General features: G+C 31.2%; 1 protein-coding gene across 1 annotated transcript; it reads left to right on the top strand.

Moving 5' to 3' along the window:
• The first annotated feature begins 5,803 nt into the window (after positions 1–5,803).
• On the top strand, positions 5,804–8,660 carry LOC133789850 (uncharacterized). The gene is made up of 3 exons (XM_062227558.1): positions 5,804–6,115; positions 6,273–6,676; positions 7,112–8,660. The coding sequence occupies exons 1-3, from the start codon at positions 6,047–6,049 to the stop codon at positions 8,364–8,366; spliced, it is 1,728 nt and encodes a 575-aa protein (XP_062083542.1). The 5' UTR covers positions 5,804–6,046; the 3' UTR covers positions 8,367–8,660.
• Positions 8,661–23,728: the final 15,068 nt, after the last annotated feature.

The following is a 23,728-nucleotide window of genomic DNA, read 5'->3' as shown; positions in this document are numbered from 1 at the left end:
AATATCAAATACTACAAGAAAAATTAATATTAGAGGTGGTATAACTAGAGGCGGGCTGAGTAATTATATAAATTAAAAAATATATATATAAAATATTATTAGCGGTGAACTTATAATTATTAGAGCCGGATTTTTCGCCGCTTATACTTAAGTCAGGGAAAATACTCAGATTTTATTATTTAGAATTATTAGCAGCGAATAATTAATATTATTAGAGGCAGATTATCCGCCGCTAATAATATTAATTTAATCATATTTATTCAGCCGTTATGTTATTAGCGGCGGGAGCATAATAATAACGGCGGGCCACATTGCTAATAACTTTGTATATAGAAAGTTTTTTAGACGGACCCTTCATTTGGTTCGTCTCTCTTCTCTTCTCTTGAACGAACCGACTTCCTCCACCACTGTCTCGACGAACTCACCTCCCCCACCACCGTCGCTGTTTTCGTCTCCACCACTCATCTCACGGTAATATCTTATTTATATATATATATATAATCTTTACATATATAAATATATATATTGTTTTTCTAAATAATTAATTTTTTTTTATATTGTTAAGGACACCACCATCGGCCGGAGTACCACCATTGTGAAAAGTATGTTTTTTTTATTTATTTAATATGTGTTTAAATTTTGTATATTAAATAAATGCATGATATATATTGTATATTTTAAATAATGTTATTTTTTATTAGTTAGTAAAATCAGAATTTAGTAATTAATTTTTTAAATTTTGAGATATAATTTTTAAATATTTAAGTATGTAATTTGTTAATAATATAGTTTAAAATATAATTTTTGAAATATTAAGACATAATTTGTTAGTTATATGTTAATGTGTATGTTTTTTTTATAGTTTATGTTTTTTGTGTTAAATATTATGTATTTTTGAACTGTATTTGTTTTGATTTGTAGGTTTAAGATTTTTGAGTATGTTATAATATAGTCGTTATGATGTCGAAATGTCGGTAGAAATTTTACACATTTTAATCAAATTTTATTACTAATAAAAAGTTTGTAAGAAATGTTAAAATTAATAAAAAAATAGTTTAAATTCAATAATGGTTATATTATATTAAATTAATAATTAGTTTAACATTTGAAAAATAAACTAAATTTAATTATAGTAATAAAATTAACAATAATACAAAAATGTTAGTATTTATTAAAATTATTAAAAATAAATAATTTATGGTTGTTTAATATAAATGTAGTTATTATAAATAAATTTAATTTATTTTACAAATATTAAATTAGTTTAAATTGTGGTTGTTCTGACATATATGTCGTCGCAACAATCTCCGCAGTATCAAAATCCTCCACTCTATTTTAACTTTACCAATTTTCTAGGAGAATCGATGCAGCATTCGCAGCCTAATCTTAGGTATGGTGAGGTTGGGGGTTCGTCATTGTAGCAGTCATTTTCTAGGTATGGTGAACTTGGGGGTTCCTTGTAACAGCAGCCATTTTTTAAATTTGGGGGCAGGTCGCAACAATAGGAGCAACCGTTTTTATCCACCCCGATATACCCACATTCTCGGAATCAGTTTGGGGACCTCATGCTTGGACGATCTTCACAGCAGCCTTATATTCATTCACTGCCACAGCCACTGCACACAGCCACTGCCACAGCCACAATAGAATGGTTAAGATGAGGAGAATTACCAAATTGACCTTAATGATTATATTTAGTGATTAGTTTATGTATTTTTATTAAATTAACACCGTGTAATTATTTATTATGACAATATTGGTATTAGTTAGTTTGTTTGATAAATATTAAAATTATATATTAATTTTAATGTTAGTTAAGTTTAAATTAATTAATTGGTTATTTTATTAAAATTTATTATGAACTAGTTTTAAAATTTTAAATGTAGTGAATATTAATTTATTGTAAAAAATATTAAAAAGTTTAATAGAAAAATAAAAAAATATTAAAATCATTAGCAGCACACCCCGCGGCTAATAAATGTTATTTTGTGTCAAAGTTCGATTCCGACACATAAAGTAGCGGTGGAGTTCGTTGCTAATACCCGCCGCTATTAGCCTCAAATTAATATCGACGAGGTATTAGCGACGGATCCTTGCCGGTACTTAATAATAGAGGCAGAGATGGGGCTTTTAATTAAATGTTGTAGTGAAACTAATCCATATTTGGTAAATTTATTTTTAATAGCTTAAAGGGTTTGTGTTATATTAACTTTTCACAATATTCTATTATAAGTATAACATTTAGGTGATGTTTTGGTTGGGGTGATGGAATAGAAGGGAATGGAATAAAAACTTTTTTTTTTTCCATCCTTTTGTTTGGTTGCTTTATAAAAATTAGAATAGCATTTCAATAGAATGCCTTAATAATCATTTGGTGGAATGATTATTCCATCCAAAAATAACAAGAAAAATTATATTCCAATATACAAATAAAAATATATATATAATTTCTACTTGTACTTAATTTCATTCCTATTTTATTATTTTCATTAATTCAAACCAAACGTACCCTTAGTAACATAACGGTAACCGTAATCGTAATCCTAAGTGTATGATAGTAAGAGAATGAGCAATACCATAACTTTTAGTTAATTATTTAGGGATCGATTACATAAAATTTAAATGTTATGAACTTTTCACTATTTTCTATAGGTTTTTAGGTGAGTTTCACTAAATAAATTTTTTAATCAAGATATAATAAATAAATTACTATTGTGTACTATGGTAAGAGAATGCATTGCTATAATTTTTTTTATTGAAGGATCAATTATATTGATTATCTTAAGAGCATGTTTGGATATCAAGTGACAATTGCTGATGAATTATCATTATTATAATTCGCAAAACAGTAATAATTACACAGAAAAATAATATTATGTAATAAATATTATTAAATTAATAATATTTAGTAATTACATAGAAAAATTACACTCAATTCTCATAAGGGTTATGAAAATTTGATAGTGTAATTGAGACCGTTCAATTATCTCCAATTACATAGTTACTGTGTAATTACATAGTAAGACAAACACGCCAAATTGAGTAATTACTCTGAATTACACCAAATTTTAATTATAAGGTGACTTTCCATATTGGGTTTGATAGACGAGTCACTAAATAAATTTTTTTACTAAAACAATATAATTAAGAATTAACCAATGCCTACAATTTTGTAACTCTAATAAATTAAAATTCATATGCTAAACAATATTGGTAACTTTTTTTTTCTTCCAAGAAATGAAATTCTTTATTAAAAAAAATATATGTCTCCAAAAATAAATATTTAACTGAAAATACTATTAATAATTAATTAAGAGTACTCTCTTTCAATTACTATTCCATACTGATTTTTGCATGTTAATTAAGAAACAAAACAATAATTTGCATCAATTATTTGCTGAAGGGTTTATCCTTGTAATTAGTAAATTACTTTGAGTTAATTAAGTACCATAAATATTCCAAATCATGATGAACTCTTTGGTAAAAGTAATTATTATAATTAAATATGAAAATGATTAAAAAAAATTGTATATGTGAAGAGGAGACAGCTAGCTAGAAAGATTAATTACCCTAATAAAAGTTGGATGAAATGAAGAGGGTGAGCCATCACGATCTCTTTCATTATACAATTCGATATTAATTTGGATTTGGGCTAACAATATTACTCAGATTCAATAATAATAACAATAAATAATAATGCATGTAATTATAGTCAACAAAATTTAATCAATAGTGTCAGAGCTTATGATCTTGATTTTTTTGACCTAATTGTACAATTTTTATAATTTCGTTGGTAAAATTCACATAATTGAGCACATGATTAACGATCTTGATGATCGTTGATTAAATAGTAAAAGCAAATCTAACAATTAATAAACACCAATCTTAACTCAATTAATTTTCATAAGAATATTCACACACCAACAAGAATAATAATAATAATTTTATCCAAACATTTATAAAAAAATTTCCCCCTCTCATTACAATTATTCATAATAGATAACCACACCATACAATTATGGTCCCAAAAAAAAAGAATTGAAAAAATAGACCAATAGTAAAGGAGGGAGTGGCCAAAAACTGTGGCTGGCTGATCTGGACCAAAGCTGAGCAAATAGTCCTAGTCCTAGTCCACGTGGGACCCAACTCATCAGAGCTGACAGGCTAGGTCACATGGTGACGTGGCATGTGAATATTTATTTATTTAATTTTAATTTTAATTTATTGGTGGGGTTTATGGCACGAGAGATTGTAGGAACAGTTCCTTAAGTAAGGGATCGAAGAAGAGGGTTGTGTATATATATGTTTGTGGGGGCAACTGAAAAAGAAAGTTTGAGTGGCTTTAAGACAAACCCATCTGGCTATGGCTCTCTCTCTCTATCCACATTCATGTGCCCTCATTAATCGATGTGGGTGAATTAAAAAGCAAAGCAAACTCCCAAAAGGAAAAAAGTATATATGATTCTTGTGCCTTACGAGTCACTACGAGAGAACACTACAATACAAAATATAAATTAAAAAAATATATATATGGAAACTTGTTTGATTCAGAACTGATTTCGTTATGTTATTAATTGCCAAATTTCATTTTTATGCACATAATAATAGGATAACATACCCTTATTCTACTTACCAATATTTTAACCATACCCTTTTTATTTATTTTTCTTATTTACCATAGAATCCCAAAAAATTTGGGACACCAAATGGGGCCATAGTGCCATACCCCCACCTCATTGCCGATTGTGACGAGTAAATTTCACTAGGCCTTTAATTTCACAATGATCATGTCATATATGTATCTATATGTATATTCATTGCCTAATTGTTTACCTTGTTTATTATTGCTCTTGTTATTATTACAAAAGTTACTTGTTACAATAATGAAAAGAAAAAAAAAACATTTTTTTCCTTCATTGGTTTGTAAACTTACATAAATGTAAAACCATCAAAGATATTCATTAGGAAGTGACTATAAAATATTAAAGAAGATATTCATGTAAATAATTATTATATTCAATGACCATAATAAATTTCTGGAAATTAATTTCTCTATACCCTTAATTTTTTTTTTTATGCCAGCTACAACCGAAAATGAAAATTTAATTTCCCGTGTGTTTCTTCCAATTAATGTAATCATTAATGTCAACCATAGATATTTCAATTTCTAATGAAGACCTTAAAAAAAACAATATGTATAATCTATATCTCTTTATATATGAATTGACTTAAAACAAAGCAGGTTCATCCCGTGAATATATGAATGAATACCAAATCAATAATAATAATTATGAGAAGGCTAGGGTTGTGGTGAACCGATATTTAAGCCACTAATTAGGATAAATCAATCATAATAAAAAGTGTCTTTTTTTTTAGTTAGTTATTCAGCATGATAATATTTTTGGGCCCTTGATAAGGTGAATGATTTTTCTTTAATTATAACAAAAAGAATCTGTAATCGGTTTTTATTAGTAAAAACTTTCAGATAATGTAACCGGGTCATGTTGCCAACCCGAACAGCTACCCGTGATGATTCACTGGCTATAACCGGTCAACGCCATGGATTCACCGGCTGCAGCAGGTCAATGTATGACTTTAGAGGTCTCTTGACCTTTTGCTAGTCTCATAGGCAAATATCATAGCTTGAAATAGAGAGAGAGAGAGAGAGAATCTACTATGGTGTGGTGCCAGCTATGAAGTTGAAGGATCAAAGCTTTCTCTGAGGTCAAAGCTGGCATTTTTATTATTTCCATTTTTATTTATTTAATTTAAACATTGTTCTCTTCACCACCTTTTTCTCTTATTTACACACTTGAAAATCTCTCTAATCAGATTCTAAAAAAAACCCACATTTCTCTCTCTCTCTCCCATTTTTCTCTCTTCTCCTATATAGTTCTCTCTATTTATTTCTACAGAAATAAATGTCCGTGATTTGAAGAGAGAGAGAGAGAAAGAGAGAAGGGATTAGATGTTGAAGACTTGAGATAGTTGATTTTCTGGAGAGCAAGAAAGAAGAAGAATAAAAAGCTTAACCAGAGAACCAACAATGGCTGTCAGCACTTCTCCTTGCCTCTCCGGTAATGAGAAAAAGCACTGGTGGCTTAGTAATCGAAAGGTAAGAACAACTCGAAGAAAAAAAAATCATGGGTTTCTTCCAAAATCAGATTTTTATATCTGGGCTGTACTCACATTTGATCAAACTCAAATGGGTATATATCATTTTGCCTGAAACTTACGATATATATATAATTTTTTTTTTATCTTTTTTTCAGATTGTGGATAAGTATTTGAAAGACGCGAGGAACCTCATTGCTACCCAAGAACACAGCGATATCGCTTCGGCTTTGACTCTCCTCGACGCGGCTCTGGCCCTCTCGCCGCGGCTGGAGCAAGCGCTCGAGCTCAAAGCCAGGTCTCTGTTATATCTCCGGCGGTTCAAGGACGTGGCGGACATGCTTCAGGACTACATTCCGAGCCTGAAAATGGCTTACGACGACTCGGGCTCTGAGAACTCATCTCAGCAGCTTTCTAGAGAGCGAGTCAAGCTTTTATCTTCTTCCTCGTCCGACTCATCGGACGGTCGTGATCCTTCTTTCAAGTGCTTCTCCGTCTCCGACTTGAAGAAAAAGGTCATGGCCGGACTCTGTAAAAGTTGCGAGCAAGAAGGGCAATGGAGGTAATAATTGAAACTTTTTCATTACTCTGTTTCATTGATTTTCTAAAACTTTATTTTATTTATATTTTTTTATATCCTTTTTACGTTTCCTCATAAATATTTGTATATAGTAGGTTCTTCTTTTCATGACTTTAATTTAATATTCAGAATTCAGATCAGAGTACTTCCTTTTTCCTCTCTATGGCTGTGAGTAAATGCACTGCCACCGATTTTGAAAGACTCAATTTTTTTTTTTCCCTAAAAAAGTCTTTATCACAAGATTTTTTTTTAAGCTTTAACAATGCTCGGCTTTGTTTGTGCTATTTTGGGTTTTTTTTTCTTTCGTGCGAAAACTTCTGAGGATCATTTTTTTGTGTTTTAATCTCTGGTCTTGTCATTTGTTGTTGAGTTGATTCGTTGGAACTAACCCGGTTCTGTTTTTCAATTGAATCACAGATATTTGGTATTAGGCCAAGCTTGTTCTCACCTCGGTCTAATGGAAGACGCCATGGCTCTTCTCCAAACCGGAAAACGCCTCGCCAGTGCCGCATTCCGCCGCGAAAGCATATGTTGGTCGGAAGACAGCTTTTTCCTCTCGAACTTCCCTCTCTCCGGCGAAGTCTCATCCACCAACAACCGACCAGCCTCGCCGCCACAATCCCTCTCCGAATCAGAAAACGTAAACCAACTTCTCAGCCATATAAAGCTCCTCCTCCGCCGTCGCACGGCTGCAATAGCAGCCCTCGACGCGGGTCTCTACTCCGAGGCCATCCGGCACTTCAGCAAGATCGTCGACGGGCGCCGTGGCGCTCCCCAAGGCTTCCTTGCCGAGTGCTACATGCACCGCGCGTCTGCATACAAATCCGCAGGCCGAATCGCCGAGGCCATTGCTGACTGTAACAGAACCCTCGCTCTCGACCAGAGCTGCATTCAAGCTCTCGACACCAGGGCTTCGTTGCTCGAAACGATCCGTTGCTTACCCGATTGCTTACACGATCTCGAGCACTTGAAGCTTCTCTACAACACCATTTTACGCGACCGGAAGCTCCCCGGTCCTGTCTGGAAACGCCACAACGTTAGATACCAAGAAATACCCGGGAAGTTATGTGCTCTAACAACCAAAATCCAAACCCTCAAACAGAGAGTGGCTTCTGGTGAAACCGGGAATGTGGATTACTATTCTTTGATTGGGCTTAGACGAGGGTGTTCGAGGTCGGAGCTCGAGAGAGCACATCTCTTGCTGTGTTTGCGGCACAAGCCGGAAAAGGCTACTGGGTTTATCGAACGGTGTGAGATTTCTCATGATGGTGATGTTGATTCGATCAGAGATAGAGCTAAGATGTCTGCTTTGTTGCTGTATAGATTACTTCAGAAGGGTTATTCGAGTGTGATGAGTGCTATTATGGATGAAGAGGCTGCCGAGAGACAGAGGAAGAAGGCTGCAGCGGCTCTCCAAGCAGCTCAGGCTGCTGCGACGGCGGCTGCAGCAATTCATGTACAGCAAGCACAGGAACCGTCGTCGGAATCTTCTGAATCAGAATCAGATGATTCCAGCCTTAATAATAATGATAATAATAGTAACAACAATAATAATTCTTCGAATGTATTCCAAGGAGTGTTTTGCCGAGACCTGGCTGCGGTTGGTAGTTTGTTGTCTCAGGTGGGGTTCAATCGTCCTATTCAAGTCAAGTATGAAGCTCTGAGCTGCTGAGGTCCGATTCAAATTCTGGGGTTTAGCCATTAAGCATTACCGGCAATGGGATTCTCTTCTCTTCTTTTCTCTCTCTCTCTCTTTCTCTTTCTCTCATCTCACTCTTTGTACAAAAGAAAAGAAAAACCAAGCCAAAAAAAGAAATACCTTGCCGGGAAATTTTGTCACCCTATTCTCTTTTCTTATTTCTCGTATCTATTGTTACTAGTACTACTACTACTATATCTACATGTACAGATTTCAGACCGAATTTTCTTCTTTTGGATTTTTACTTTAGCTTATATGTTTTTACTTGTTATGTTTCATTAGATTTATATTTTACTTCTTTGCAAATTAGGTATATCGATAAAGGAATGGAGCATACATAACAAGATAACGAGTGTATACATGAAACTAATACCAAACCAAATAACAATGTTGTCTTAAAACATGTAGAAATTCAAATCCTATAAAATGGCGTTAAAAAATAATCTATTTTACCAAACTCATAATTATATTTTAAAAGATGATAACTTGCATCTTTGGAAATAATAATGGCTTGTGCCAAATGAATGGTACAGTGTTAGTCAGTATTACATGGCAGAGAGGGCAGATGGAAAAAGAAAAGCGTTTTTATCACTATTGCCCCTGAGTTATGTATAGATTTCCAGTTTAGTCCTTGAGTTTTTTTCTTAGCAATTAAATCCTTAAGTTTACTAAATAGTATCAATTCGATCCTTTTATTTAACTTCATCTATTTTTTAACAGAAAAAGTTAAGAAAATAAATTATAGCTTAATTTAATATTCAACTAAAATAAAATAATTAATTTTAAAATAATTTAAATAATAAAAAATTTAATTAAAATACAACACTTTTTCTTCTCCTACTCCGACATATTATATATATACTAGATACAAGCAACATGCAATATGCACGCTTGCTTAATTTTATTTATAGAATTTATTAATTATTTTTATTAAATTTATAATAATATCATATAAATTTCAAATAAATATCTTATTTTAATTAAATTATTTATTTATTTTTGTTTAATTTCATGTTTGTTCTATTTTTGAATTTGGGAGTGACAAAAAGATATTATATATTATATGTTTAAGATAATATTAAATATTACACGTAGATTTTAAATTTAAGTTTCTTGCTAGTCTTTTTTAAAAAAGAATTTGTTACTAATTGAAAGTAGATTATATGATATTATTTTAATAAGTGAGTTTAAATTTAATTAAATTTCATTTAAGTTATAAAACATAAGATTTTATTATTTTTAAATAATTATTATTGTAAAATATCTAAAAAAATATCATATTTTAATTTGTTTAATTATTTATTATTTTTAAATAATTATCATTGTAAAGTATCTCAAAAACATCATATTTTGATTTTTTTAATTATTTATTTTATTTTATTTAAGTTTAAGTCTGAGGGTTTACAAACTATAAGAATATTCTGTTAAATATAAGAATATTCCGTTAAAATTAACATTAAAAAAATAAAAAACCGTTAAAATTAAGAATTTATGTTATCATATTTTTATATATACTACACGTTTTATTATATAATAGAATAAATTATAATTCTATAGTATATATCAATATTTATATTAATAATCTCTACATATATGACATCTAAATACAATGTTGACATATATATTTACATGGCTACATGACATATATATAAAATACAATAATATTTTTAAAAAAATTAATAATAGAAATAAAATAAGAATAAAAAAAGTCATAGTGTAGATAGTAGTATACATACATCAACTATTTTTAGTTTCTAATGTATCTCACAATGTCCTTTGGTGAATTCGATGAAGAAAAAAAAACTTCAATCACTTGATAAAAAAACAAATTATCACACAAATTTATAAGATAAAAAATTAATATGTATGCATTTATTATTTTTAAATAAATATGATTTATTTATTTAAATAATCATAAAATATTTTAAAATATCATATTTTAAATTTTTTTTTTTTAAGTTTATGTTTGTTCGAATTTTTGAATTTGACAGTGACAACAAAATATTATATGTTTAATATAATATTAAGTTTAAATTTAATTAAATTTTATTTAAGTTATAAAACTTATGGTTTTATTATTTTTAAATAATTATCATTGTAAAATATCATATTTTAATTTGTTTAATTATTTATTTATTTATTTTTATTTAAGTTTAAGTTAGGTTTACAATCTACCATTAAATATAATAATATTATGTTAAATATAAAAATATTCTATTAAAGTTAATATTAATAATAATAAAAAATTGTTAAAACCAACAAATTTTGTTAAATACACATTTTTTTATATAGAAGATATATCTTTATGTGGGTTATGGTTCATTGAAGAAAATAGTCATTCTTTGTTGGTTGCAAAATTCTGCTGCTTTTTTTTTTTACTAAATACTTTTGTTACCTATGTATTGTATATAGTATATATATATATGTTCCGTAATTGTAAGGGAGGAGAGAAAAAAAAGTGTTGGGTTTTTATTAAAATAATATTATTTAGTTTTTTATTATTTAAAGTATTTAAAAAAAAAAAATTCTCATTGAATTTTAAATTAAATAGAATTTTTTTTTCTTAACTTAACTAAAACTAAAAGGATCTAATTGACACTATTTAATAAACTTAAGAAGTTGATTGCTAAAAATATAAACTCAGGACTAAATTGACAATCCATACATAACTTAAAGGGCAATAATGCTAAAAACCCAAAAGAAAAAGAGTGATGATAAATGGGAGAAATATTAATAGCTAAGCCTTTGGATTCTTTTCCATGTCTTTATCCAGTAGCATTAATGGCTAAGTTCTCTTCTCTCTCTCTCTCTATAAATGTACATGTCCATATATCTATATATATATATATATATATTTATCTCTGCTTAGTCTATCCATGCAGCTGAATACTTTCTGACATTCCACTAGATTTCATTACCCTATAGTGCCACCCCCCAAGTCTTGTTTGGTACACACATGGACACAATACATTTGTGTGGAAAGCTATATGGTTTTGATATTTATATATAGATTTATAATTATGTGAGCACTTTCACTTGGTTTTGGGCACTTGGCTATATCGCTATGGTGGGAAAATGTGAAGTGATAATGTAAGGTCACTCACAGGGGAAAAAGTTTGTCAGTTCATTATTATTATTTATTAATATAATCTTTTTTCTTTTTAAAAGCAAATTTTAGCAAAAGAGTACACAGTAGTAGTAGTAGTAGTAAATAAATAGTACTTAGCTAAAGACCCAGATGGAAACAAAAGAAAAGGTCTAATAGACACTCAATACAAGAAATAAAAGGGTTTAGATAGGAAAGTTCATTTCAGCCTTAAGCCACTTTGTTATTATGATCATTGTTTTTGGGCATTAGTCCCGTACTATACAATGCATACTTTGTCTCTTTGCTTTTGCTTGTTATTTGTACAAATGGAGGGACCATACTCCATAACCCTAGTAGTATTAGTAGTACCTCCCAATCTCGATAAGGGAGATGCCTGTTTGGTGTCCAATTAGAATAGAAAAGAAAATTAAAAAAAAAACACAGTTTTAAGTAAATGGGGTTGGAAGATCTATTTAATGTCTTTATATCTGTTTAAGTGAAATGACTTTTAAGAAAGTTGTTGGGGGAATCAATGAGGTTTCCAACCTCCCAAGCCTAAGATAAGAGAGAGAGGTAGCTTTTATTTATCTTAGGGCAATGGCTTCTATTATAAGGCAAAAGGGGTGTGTTTTTTGCCCATAAAAAGTTAACATCATTATGTTTTTTTTTTTTTTTTGTTCTATCAATTAATGTTGCCAAAACGAATTTTGTTTTTGCTTTAACTATCTATCAAGGAAACTCTCTGCCACTTAATTCAATGTGGTAAATAAATGGAAGTTGCTAGGTATTTAATGCTTTTATTTTATTTTTTTATCAATGATCAGATCAGATGAGCGAATTTTCATTCATTTATTGTGACATAAATTATGATAAGAAACTCTTAAAGAATCCCAACTGAAGAGAAAGCGATTCAAGAAAGCTTCTGTATCACCAATTTGCCACAATTAAGAGAGCTTTTTACAAAATGAGAAAAAACATACAATTCTAAAGCAATTTCATCTTTAGTTGACTAATTATTGTTCTAATTAAATTGAAAAGACTAAAGGGTTGCAAAAGAATACCATAATTATAATTACATGTGTATTTTCCTTCCTTTTGCTTGAAGATTTCCAGTGATTTGAGTCTCTTTTTATCTGAAAGAATCATCTTTATTTTTTATTTTTTGGCTTTTGGCCTTTCAAGCAACTCAACAATTATGTTCACTCACTTGAACTTTCCCCACATTGAGAGATCCCTTAGAAGGAAAATCAATCTGACCTTGCCATCATCTTGGGGCTTATAATAAATTACATATATAATATGTAATGTGAATATTTATATATATATATATATCTATTTAAGCTCATTTACTTTTTTACAATATCTTCTTTAGTGCATATAGCCAAATATTACTATTAATGGCTGTCATATCCCAAAGATAATATTAATTAAAATGGTTGTCATATCTCATTACAAATTCATTCTTATTGATATAAAATAGTGTTTTGTGATTTTTAAAACATTAGAAGCTTTCTTTAGTAGGCGCCAATAGCCTAAAGACAACTTGCCCTACAATTAATCATCCCACGAGGCTGTGAACACATTGTCTTTCTTTTTCTTTTTTCTTTTTTCAATATTAAGCTAAAAAAAATCCCCATGATGAAGAAGTAATTGTCACAGAAAACATATACACTTCATAATAAAAAAAAAATAGAAAAAATTAAAACATACCACGTTCGAATTATGACCATATATACCCACTTCCATATCTGTCTCAAAGTCCACTCTCACAAGAAAACCATCGTTGAATTTATTACTTTTGCCTCTTAGAATCTGAATAGTTCCAATCTAAAAATTAAGTGGCCTATATGGCTGGATCCACAGTACAATAGCCTTCGCGTGACATAATATATATAATTAAATGAATATTAAATCAAATATATATATATATATTTACAAGAAGGCATTTAGTAGTGCCTGTATTGTGAGCCTTATTTATACTATATATTGGTGAATATTAATAGAAGTGCAAAGTCATGCGTCCTTAGAATATCTTCATTTTATCATTTTAATAATACTATATATGATCCTACTAAGAGTTTTTGAACTAGGTAGCTAGAGCCATCCTTATATTGGAGTAATTTTTAGTGAACTACTCTTATCACACTTGACTATATAATATTTTTATATAATAATATATAAAAGATCTTATAGTAGTTAACACTATAGCCTCACAATAAGTCATATTATATTGAAATATATATCAATAAATGGACCATTTTGGAGGCATATTTTATTTTCTTGTGGCGAAAGAAAAGGTGGGTTAGCATTGTTTCTCACGAGGGTATTATTTTTCTTTCTTTTAAAATCCTTTTCTTTATTCTATTATTCCAATAGTCAGAGGCTTTAAGAACATCTCCCCAAGACTTTTTTTTTTCTTAAGAGAGTTTTATTATTGTTATTGAGTTTTTTAAATACTGTTCTTTTTATAAAGTTCGATGATTGATCCACAAATCGCTGGTTTCAGCTAGTTTCTCACTTTACAATTATTCCGGCTAGCTTGATTACCATAATGCCCTAGCAATGTGTGTGACTTTGATGAAGAATTAGTGCAAGGAATGTGGGGTTAATATTGTAAATTTGACATGGTAATGACTCGAAAATGGGAGGTTAAACGAGTTAGAAGGGTGTTGGGGAATATAAACACGTGATGTTTGAATGTTGGGAACATTGAAAAGAGGATTAGTCGTGGCCAGTTATGATGATGTCAGTGACAGCATGTGATGGTATCATGTGCTATTCTTTCTCTCTAATTTTCTCCTCTTATTATTTATACATATATATATATAATGTTTTGATGGCTTGTGTATGACTTTATTTTGGGATTAATAATACAAGAAATATCTGACAAATTCCGTTCACATTATCTGTTTATACTAATTCTTATCAAGAGTAAAAACACAAGACAAGAGTACAAAGAATATGTGTTTTTTTTAATCGAAGGAATTCAAATTTATATGTACATATATGTTACTTAATTAAACCCATTGTGAATGTGAGATCTAAATCTAATAATTCAAATTCTATATAACTTGAACTTGAACAGCCTTTTTTTGAAAAAGCTAGTGATCTCAAATAATAATTATTAGTTTAATTTATAAAAGTTTGAACTGACCTAGTGTGTACTTCCAAATACATAGTCTATAAAAATTGGAGATAAAACTATATATAGCCTCTTATATACTAGAAACCACTACAATGTACTTAAAATAATTTAAACACAACATATGTACGAAAGTTAAAAAGATAATAAAGCTTGAAAGGTGATGTGCATTGGTGTGGTCCCATGTGTATTATTTTATTTATTTCTTGGTTGATCAATAACTAAAAATTAGTGATATTTCATTTAATGGGCATACTTGGAAAAACATATTTTTGTAGTTGTTTTTGATAATTGATTCACACTTATATATTTTGAAAAGTATATATTATTTTCAAAATAGCATTAAAAAGAATCTATTTTCAACGCTAATGACTTTTTTTGGAGTTTGGGTTTTGAAAAACTACAGCTCATACGCTTGCCAGAAAAAGCTACATACATACGTACGTATGTACATGAATAGTGAAAGGTGGACTATTTATATACCATGCTTCATGTTTGTAATTGTATAGTCTTGAATTTACCAAGCCACAAGGCCTGAAATTTTGACAGTGAAACTCGAATAAAGACAATAATTTGATACAAGTGAAAAAATATATAAATAGATATTAGTGCGTATGATAAGGATTAGAGCGATAAAAAGTTGTATGTTTTTTTCTTGGGAAATGTGAGTAAGAAGAAATTATTACGATTGACTAAACCCTACCATATTCAGAGCCAAAAAAAGTATGGTGCTTGGCATATATATATATATATATGTGTGTATGTGTTTGTTTCAGAGTGGTACCACACGTAACCTCTGTCTCCCATGCAGTTGAGAAGAAGCCTCGTAAGAATTATATATCCTTTCTATACATTTATTTTATTTATTTCTTATTATTAAGTTGTTGAAGTTTAGCAAAGAAAAATTTACTTGGAATATACTTAACAACTTGGTCACTTCGGTTAATAATTGTGACAATTTCTTGTTAGTTTACACCAATGGAATAATTTAAAAAAAATATATTGAGATATTCATTCATGTATAAACATGTCAAATCATTACAAAACTATTACTCCACAGTACATTTTGTTTTACTCGAATTTAATTTTCTTTCAATCAGTAGAGGCAAAACGTCGTGTCGTCCAGTAAACAGGGATTCCACGTATGTATAAATATGACTGACTTCGTGGGCATCAATCAGCCTTATTCACAAGAATTTCTGGGCCCAAGAACTTCATAGCAATGGTGGTACGATTTGGAGCCAATTGTATTAAAATGTTGTTTTCAAGTTTTACTTTTAATGACGACTAAATTAAGACTACTCATAACAAAAAACTTACGAGGGATTACTATCACCATAACTACTACTCATAAAAACATCAATTTTCATTTTCAAAAATAAATGAAAATGTCACTTTGGTTGAAAAAAGGTTCAAAAAAATATCTTAAATGTGTTAGAATATTATTTGTTTGGTATATAAAATCAACTAATTGATTTAATATATTAAAGTCAATATTTAATTTATTGACAAAATATTCTAATTAATGGTCAACATTGTTTGTTACCTGATTTTGTTGTTACCCGATTTTTCATATCCCAACTGATTGAGGAAATATCTCAATCTGTGGCAGAGACTCTGATGGTAAGTCTCACTCTATAAATATAGAGTACCGGTCCCCAAGCTCGCTGCTCATTCTGACTTTCAGTAACTCCATCTAAAAGAGTTAGTGAGAGCTTGGAAGTCCGTGTACTCGTTCTAACTTCTGTTCTTTTTCTTTTGTAGATTTAAAGCTAGATCGAGGTTATCAATAGCAATGGCTGGAGGTATACAATATTCGATTCTTTTTTTATATGTTCATTCTATATATAAATTCCGCCTACATGTATATAGGATTGTTCATATGCCCACTTTCATATTATTCTAACATTTGGTATCAGTCGCCAGTTTACATCTCTGCCTTGCTAATTTTATCTGCATATATATTTATTTGATTTATATATGTCTTCATATTCATATTCATATATATATATACATATATCTACGTTTTTTTTTTTTTGTTGGCCTACATTTAACAAAATTTCTTTTGGTAATTTTATTGTTTTTGTATTGTTTTGTGTTTAAATATATGTTATATCTAACATATTTTAGCAATATAAACAAATTATACACATATATTTTTTTTATGATTTATAGATGTGCCTATGTCTTCATCTATACACATATATTATATATTTGTGTATATAGTTTTATATATTGTTTGAGGGCCATATTCATAATTTTTTTTTTATTATTTTTATTTTGATAGAGAGTTTTAATGTCTCATATTTTTTGATTTTTTGTTTCAAAACTAATTTTCCACATAAGTACCATTAGAAATCCTTCATATTATTTTTTCTAATGATCTATGTTTCCAAATCAAGTTTTGAGAATCCAAAATCAGTTTTGCAACCTTCATGTACCCGGTTATGGCCAAAAACAATTTTGATATTAAAGTTCGATTTTTTGTTGTTGTTTAATCAATCTAACTTCATGAATCTCTTTAGACATGAATTTCGAACCAATTTGGACAATAAATTTTCTCTTGCCAATTTAATTAAAACATATAATTTTGGTAAATTATATATTTGGAAATTAATTAAAATGTGCACTTACTTGATTTTGGTGTATGGTATATTTCTTTTATTCATGCAATATTAAATAATTGTGCTATTTTAAGAATGTAATAAATTTTTACAATTAAGTTTGTGCAATTATTTTATTAATTCACGAAATCAGTAAATGATGTTATTGTCTTATTAAGCATGATTTTTTCTGCCATTAAGTATATATATGGAATTATTGTATTTTCTTACATATAATTAATTATACTAATTTGTATGATTATTTTGTTCTTATTCATGCAAAATTTATTTTGAGTATAATTATCTTTAATTTTATATGTATGCCTTTATAATTTTAAATACATTATATATATTCCATTATTGTGCTAGATATATTTAGATTATATTCAAAAATTAAGATAGGTTGAATAATATTTAGCACATTAATTTATTCATAAAATATTCATAAAACATTTAGGGTGAATAAAATTATGAATAATTCATAAACAATTTTGTGGTTGACATAAGAACGCATGAAACTGAGACAAATGCTCAAATCTAGAACGGTTTTTAATGATCTTCGGACGACCACACTAGGAGCACTACTCTCTGTGATTGCCTATTATGTTATAACGAAATTGTTCTTAGGTATTCCTAGAGCCTAAAACATAATGTCTAGTGAACCATATAATTTTACATAATTAGGGAGTAGCCACAGCATCTTTAATTATATAAAATTATATATTAATTTGAAAGGATCACATAATGGACAAAATTGTGATTGATTATATAAATATAACAATTTTACCCCACAGGGATTTTATTATATTTATATAATCAATTAGGATAATATATTAAACTAATTTTCTTAATTTACCCACAGGAGTTATGATAATTAATTTAATAGTTTTATCATAAAGTTTAATAAAGATAGAAGTATCAAACCTTACTTTATCCCAAATAATTCGTTTGAATAATCTATCATCATTTACATCCAATTTTATTAAATTAAAAATTTAGCCCACAGGCAATTTTTGTTTAATAAAATTTCAATCTTCAGCATGTTATACATTGGTAAAACATGACTTCATTAAGCCTCAATCTTCTAAATCTAAGTTTGTAATCCTATTCATGGAGCTTCTTCATCATCCTCTAGTTTCGCTGAAATCCTTACCGAAATCCCTGAGCTTAGGGGTGATAATTTCAAAATCTGGAAGGAACGAGTTCTTCTTCATTTAGGCTGCGCCGACATGGACTACGCAATAAGGAAGGACGAACCTGCTGCAATCACTGTGACTAGCACTGCTGCTCAGATCGCACTATATGAGAAATGGGAGCGGTCCAATCGCCTCAGCATCATGTTCATCATGTCCAAGATCCCTCTGGGAATGCGTGGATCGGTGGAGCAACCTGAGAAAGTCAAAGACTTGATCAAACTGATCGATGAGCAGTTCGACACTTCGGACAAACCACTTTACAACAACCTCATCCACCAGTTCTCATCCACAAAACTCACTGGTGTCAAAGGAGTTAGAGAACATATTTCAAAGATGAGGGACATTTCTGCTCAACTGAAGAAACTCGATGTAGTCATTCCCGAAACCTTCCTGGTCCACTACATCCTTAACCATCTTCCACCTCAATATGGGCCTTTCAAAATTTCCTACAACACACATAAGGACAAATGGAGTATCAATGAACTGATAACCATGTGTGCTCAAGAAGAAGCAAGGCTCCTGCAGGAACAAGGTGAAAGTGCTCACATGGCCACCCAAGGCAAGAAACGCAAACCATCCAAGAAGGACAAGGGGAAAAATAAAGTGCCTCCCCAAGGCGATATAAAGAAGGATTCCATCAAATGTTTCTTCTGCAAAAAGAAGGGACATGCGAAAAAGGAATGCGTCAAGTTCAAGAAATGGATGGACGACAATGGTAATCCAATTTCATTCGTATGTTATGAATCTAATATGGCTAATGTTAATATTAACACATGGTGGATTGATTCTGGATCGACAATTCACATTTCAAATTCCTTGCAGGGTTTACAAAACCTAAGGAAGCCAGTGGGAAGTGAGCAAAGCATCTTATCTGGAAACAAGATGGGCTCACATGTGGAGGCTATAAGAACGTGCCATTTAGTTTTAAGTAGCGGTTTTGTTTTAAAGTTAGAAAAGACATTTTATGTACCAAGTTTCTCTAGAAACTTGATTTCCGTTTCAAGACTTGTACCTTTTGGTTTTTCCTTTACATTTTCAGACAAATCTTTTAATTTATATAATAAATCTGAATGTGTTGGAAATGGTATTTTGTCTGATGGTCTTTACTGCCTTAATTTACAAAACAATACCGCTTATAATACTATGCACGTTCACGCTGGCAATAAAAGATGTGTTATGAATGAGAATTCCTCTACATTATGGCACCGGAGATTGGGACATATCTCTATTGATAGAATTAGAAGGTTAGTAAATGATGGGGTACTCAATACCTTAGATTTTACTGATTTTGATACTTGTGTGGATTGCATTAAGGGGAAGCATACCTCCAAGTCTAAGAAAAGTGGATTCCATAGGAGTTCTGACCTATTAGAAATCATACATACTGATATATGTAGTCCAGACATGGACTCATATGGTCAGAAATACTTCATCTCTTTCATAGATGATTACTCACGCTACATGTATATCTACTTACTTCATAACAAAAGCGAAGCGTTAGATGTCTTTAAGATATTTAAAGCTGAAGTAGAGAAACAATGCAACAAGCAAATTAAGATAGTGAGATCAGATAGAGGTGGAGAATATTATGGTAGATACACTGAAGATGGACAAGCACCTGGTCCTTTTGCAAAGTTTCTTCAAGAAAATGGGATTGTTGCCCAATATACCATGCCCGGTACACTCGAGCAAAATGGTGTTGCAGAAAGGAGAAACCGAACATTGATGGACATGGTGCGAAGTATGCTTAGCAGCAACCCTAAACTTCCTAAATCCTTGTGGACTGAAGCTCTAAAGACATCCGTGTACATATTAAATCGAGTTCCAACCAAGGCAGTCTCCAAAACTCCTTTTGAATTATGGAAAGGTTGGAAACCGAGTTTGCAACATGTACGCATTTGGGGATGCCCATCTGAAGTTAGGGTATACAATCCACAAGAAAAGAAACTGGACCCAAGGACCATAAGTGGATACTTTATTGGTTACGCTGAAAGGTCTAAAGGTTACAAGTTTTATTGTCCATCTCATAGCACTAGGATTGTGGAATCAAGGAATGCAAAATTTCTTGAAAATGCCTTGATTAGTGGGAGTGATCAATCCAAGGACTTAGGTTCTGAGAAAGATCCTTTAGAACCCTCCACCTCAAGAGCAAGATTGATTGTGGTCGATAACACCCCTGCAGTCCAAATGGATGTTGAACCACCACAGCCAATTGTTGAAGATCCACAAGTCAATGATGAAGTTCAAATGGATCAAGTTGTTCAAGAGTTGCCTATAATTGTTGAACAACAAGCTGAACCACCCGCTCCTCAAGAGCCTGCTGGTGTAGCCTTAAGAAGATCCACTAGGATAATAAAATCGGCGATACCTAGTGACTACATTGTGTATTTGCAAGAATCTGACTACAATATTGGAGCCGAAAATGATCCAGAAACGTTTTCACAAGCTATGAATAGCAAAGAATCGGAACTGTGGTACAATGCCATGAATGAAGAAATGAATTCTATGAAAAGCAACGGAGTCTGGGATCTTGTTGAGTTGCCTAATGGGGCGAGGGCTATTGGGTGTAAATGGGTCTTCAAAACAAAGAAAGACTCATTAGGCAACATTGAGAGACACAAAGCGAGACTCGTTGCTAAAGGATTCACTCAAAAAGAAGGAATTGACTACACGGAGACCTTTTCTCCGGTATCTAAGAAAGATTCCCTCAGAGTTATCCTGGCATTAGTTGCTCATTTCGATTTAGAGCTACAGCAGATGGATGTGAAAACTGCCTTCCTAAATGGTGACCTAGAGGAGGAGGTATACATGAAACAACCAGAAGGATTCTCCTCTAGTAATGGTGAGCATTTGGTGTGCAAGCTTAAGAAGTCCATCTATGGTTTAAGCAAGCGTCCCGCCAATGGTATTTAAAATTCCATGATGTCATCTCTTCTTTTGGATTTGAAGAGAATGTCATGGATCAATGTATATACCAGAAGGTCAGTGGGAGTAAGATTTGTTTTCTTGTTTTATATGTGGACGATATTCTTCTTGCAACCAATGATAAGGGCATGCTACATGAGGTGAAGCAATTTCTCTCAAAGAACTTTGAGATGAAGGATATGGGTGATGCGTCTTATGTCATTGGCATTAAGATCCATTGAGATAGATTCAAAGGTATCTTAGGTCTATCTCAAGAAACCTACATTAACAAAGTTTTAGAGAGATTTCGGATGAAAGATTGTTCACCAAGTGTTGCTCCTATCGTTAAGGGTGATAAATTAAATTTGAGCCAGTGTCCAAAGAATGATTTTGAAAAGGAAGAAATGAAGAACATCCCATATGCTTCTGCTGTTGGAAGCTTGATGTATGCTCAGGTGTGCACACGACCCGACATTGCCTTTGCTGTCGGAATGCTAGGAAGATTTCAGAGTAACCCGGGATTAGACCACTGGAAAGCTGCAAAGAAAGTTATGAGGTATCTTCAGGGTACTAAGGATTACAAACTCATGTTCAGACGAACCGACAACCTGGAAGTAGTTGGCTACTCAGATTCAGACTTTGCTGGTTGTACTGATTCACGTAAATCAACTTCTGGTTACGTGTTTATGTTTGCCGGTGGAGCTATATCATGGAGGAGTAACAAACAGACCTTGACTGCTACTTCTACTATGGAAGCCGAGTTCGTTTCGTGTTTTGAGGCTACATCGCATGGTGTATGGCTAAAGAGTTTCATTTCAGGCCTTAGAGTTGTAGATTCAATATCTAGGCCATTGAGAATGTTCTGCGACAATTCAGCTGCTGTATTCATGGCTAAGAACAACAAGAGTGGTAGTCGAAGCAAGCACATCGACATCAAGTACTTAGCTGTGAGAGAACGTGTTAAAGAAAATAAAGTGGTCATTCAACACATTAGCACTGAATTGATGATTGCTGATCCTATGACGAAAGGCTTGCCACCTCATAAATTCAAGGATCATGTAGTGAACATGGGACTTGGTTCCTTTATGTAAATTTATTGTACAAACTGAAGTTATTATCAATGAAACTCTTATTTTGATGTTTTCTCATATTTATGCGCATCTTAATTTTATTTGAGAAAATTTTATCTTCATAGGACCTGAATAAACATAAGGTTTATTCGTTTAAGTACATAGCCACATAAATTACATTGTTATGTAATAAATATATTGTAATACATGGAAGATAATACTCGTCATAAAAAGAGGACCTATCGCCATGATTCATGTGTTTATTATCTAACAGGGATGATCGTCGGGCTTAAGTAATACATTAATTTAAATACTGACCAAGTGGGAGAATGTTAGAATATTATTTGTTTGGTATATAAAATCAACTAATTGATTTAATATATTAAAGTCAATATTTAATTTATTGACAAAATATTCTAATTAATGGTCAACATTGTTTGTTACCTGATTTTGTTGTTACCCGATTTTTCATATCCCAACTGATTGAGGAAATATCTCAATCTGTGGCAGAGACTCTGATGGTAAGTCTCACTCTATAAATATAGAGTACCGGTCCCCAAGCTCGCTGCTCATTCTGACTTTCAGTAACTCCATCTAAAAGAGTTAGTGAGAGCTTGGAAGCCCGTGTACTCGTTCTAACTTCTGTTCTTTTTCTTTTGTAGATTTAAAGCTAGATCGAGGTTATCAATAGCAATGGCTGGAGGTATACAATATTCGATTCTTTTTGTATATGTTCATTCTATATATTAATTCCGCCTACATGTATATAGGATTGTTCATATGCCCACTTTCATATTAATCTAACAAAATGTGGTTCACATTAGGCCTCGTGGAAGTCGAGGTCTGAATTGGGCATGTTCATTCGTACGATTGCATTGACAATGAGCTAACTGAGCTGAGCTCAGTCCCCACAACTTACACTGCTACAATCTACCAGCAGCCAAAAAATAAAGAAGCTTTTCAACCCAATTGAATTTTATTATCTTGAATCACTTGAAAATAAATGTACTACTACTACTACTACTCACTTTAACTCATTATAAGAGTGTCCTACATCTCAAATAATTGTAAAATATTAATACATTCATAAGGCCATTGATTAATTTTTAACTTCAAATCCCAGGAATTTTAAAATGATATCAAAAACTCTATCTAATAATAACTCAAACGAGCATCAATAGTAGCTTAAAAGCAAAATAATTTCATATTTACACTAATTACTGACTTATTACCAATTAAGCACTGATACTCGTCCCAGACAACATCACAGGCCAAATCAACAGTGTTCTCTTTTTGATAATCTATCAATCAACTCAAAAATGTCAAAGATAA

This window comes from Humulus lupulus, chromosome 1 (genome assembly GCF_963169125.1).
Source record: "Humulus lupulus chromosome 1, drHumLupu1.1, whole genome shotgun sequence".
In the NCBI taxonomy this organism is placed as follows: domain Eukaryota; kingdom Viridiplantae; phylum Streptophyta; class Magnoliopsida; order Rosales; family Cannabaceae; genus Humulus; species Humulus lupulus.
The sequence above is the reverse complement of the archived record's forward strand: the minus strand, read 5'-3'. Positions and strand labels throughout refer to the sequence as shown.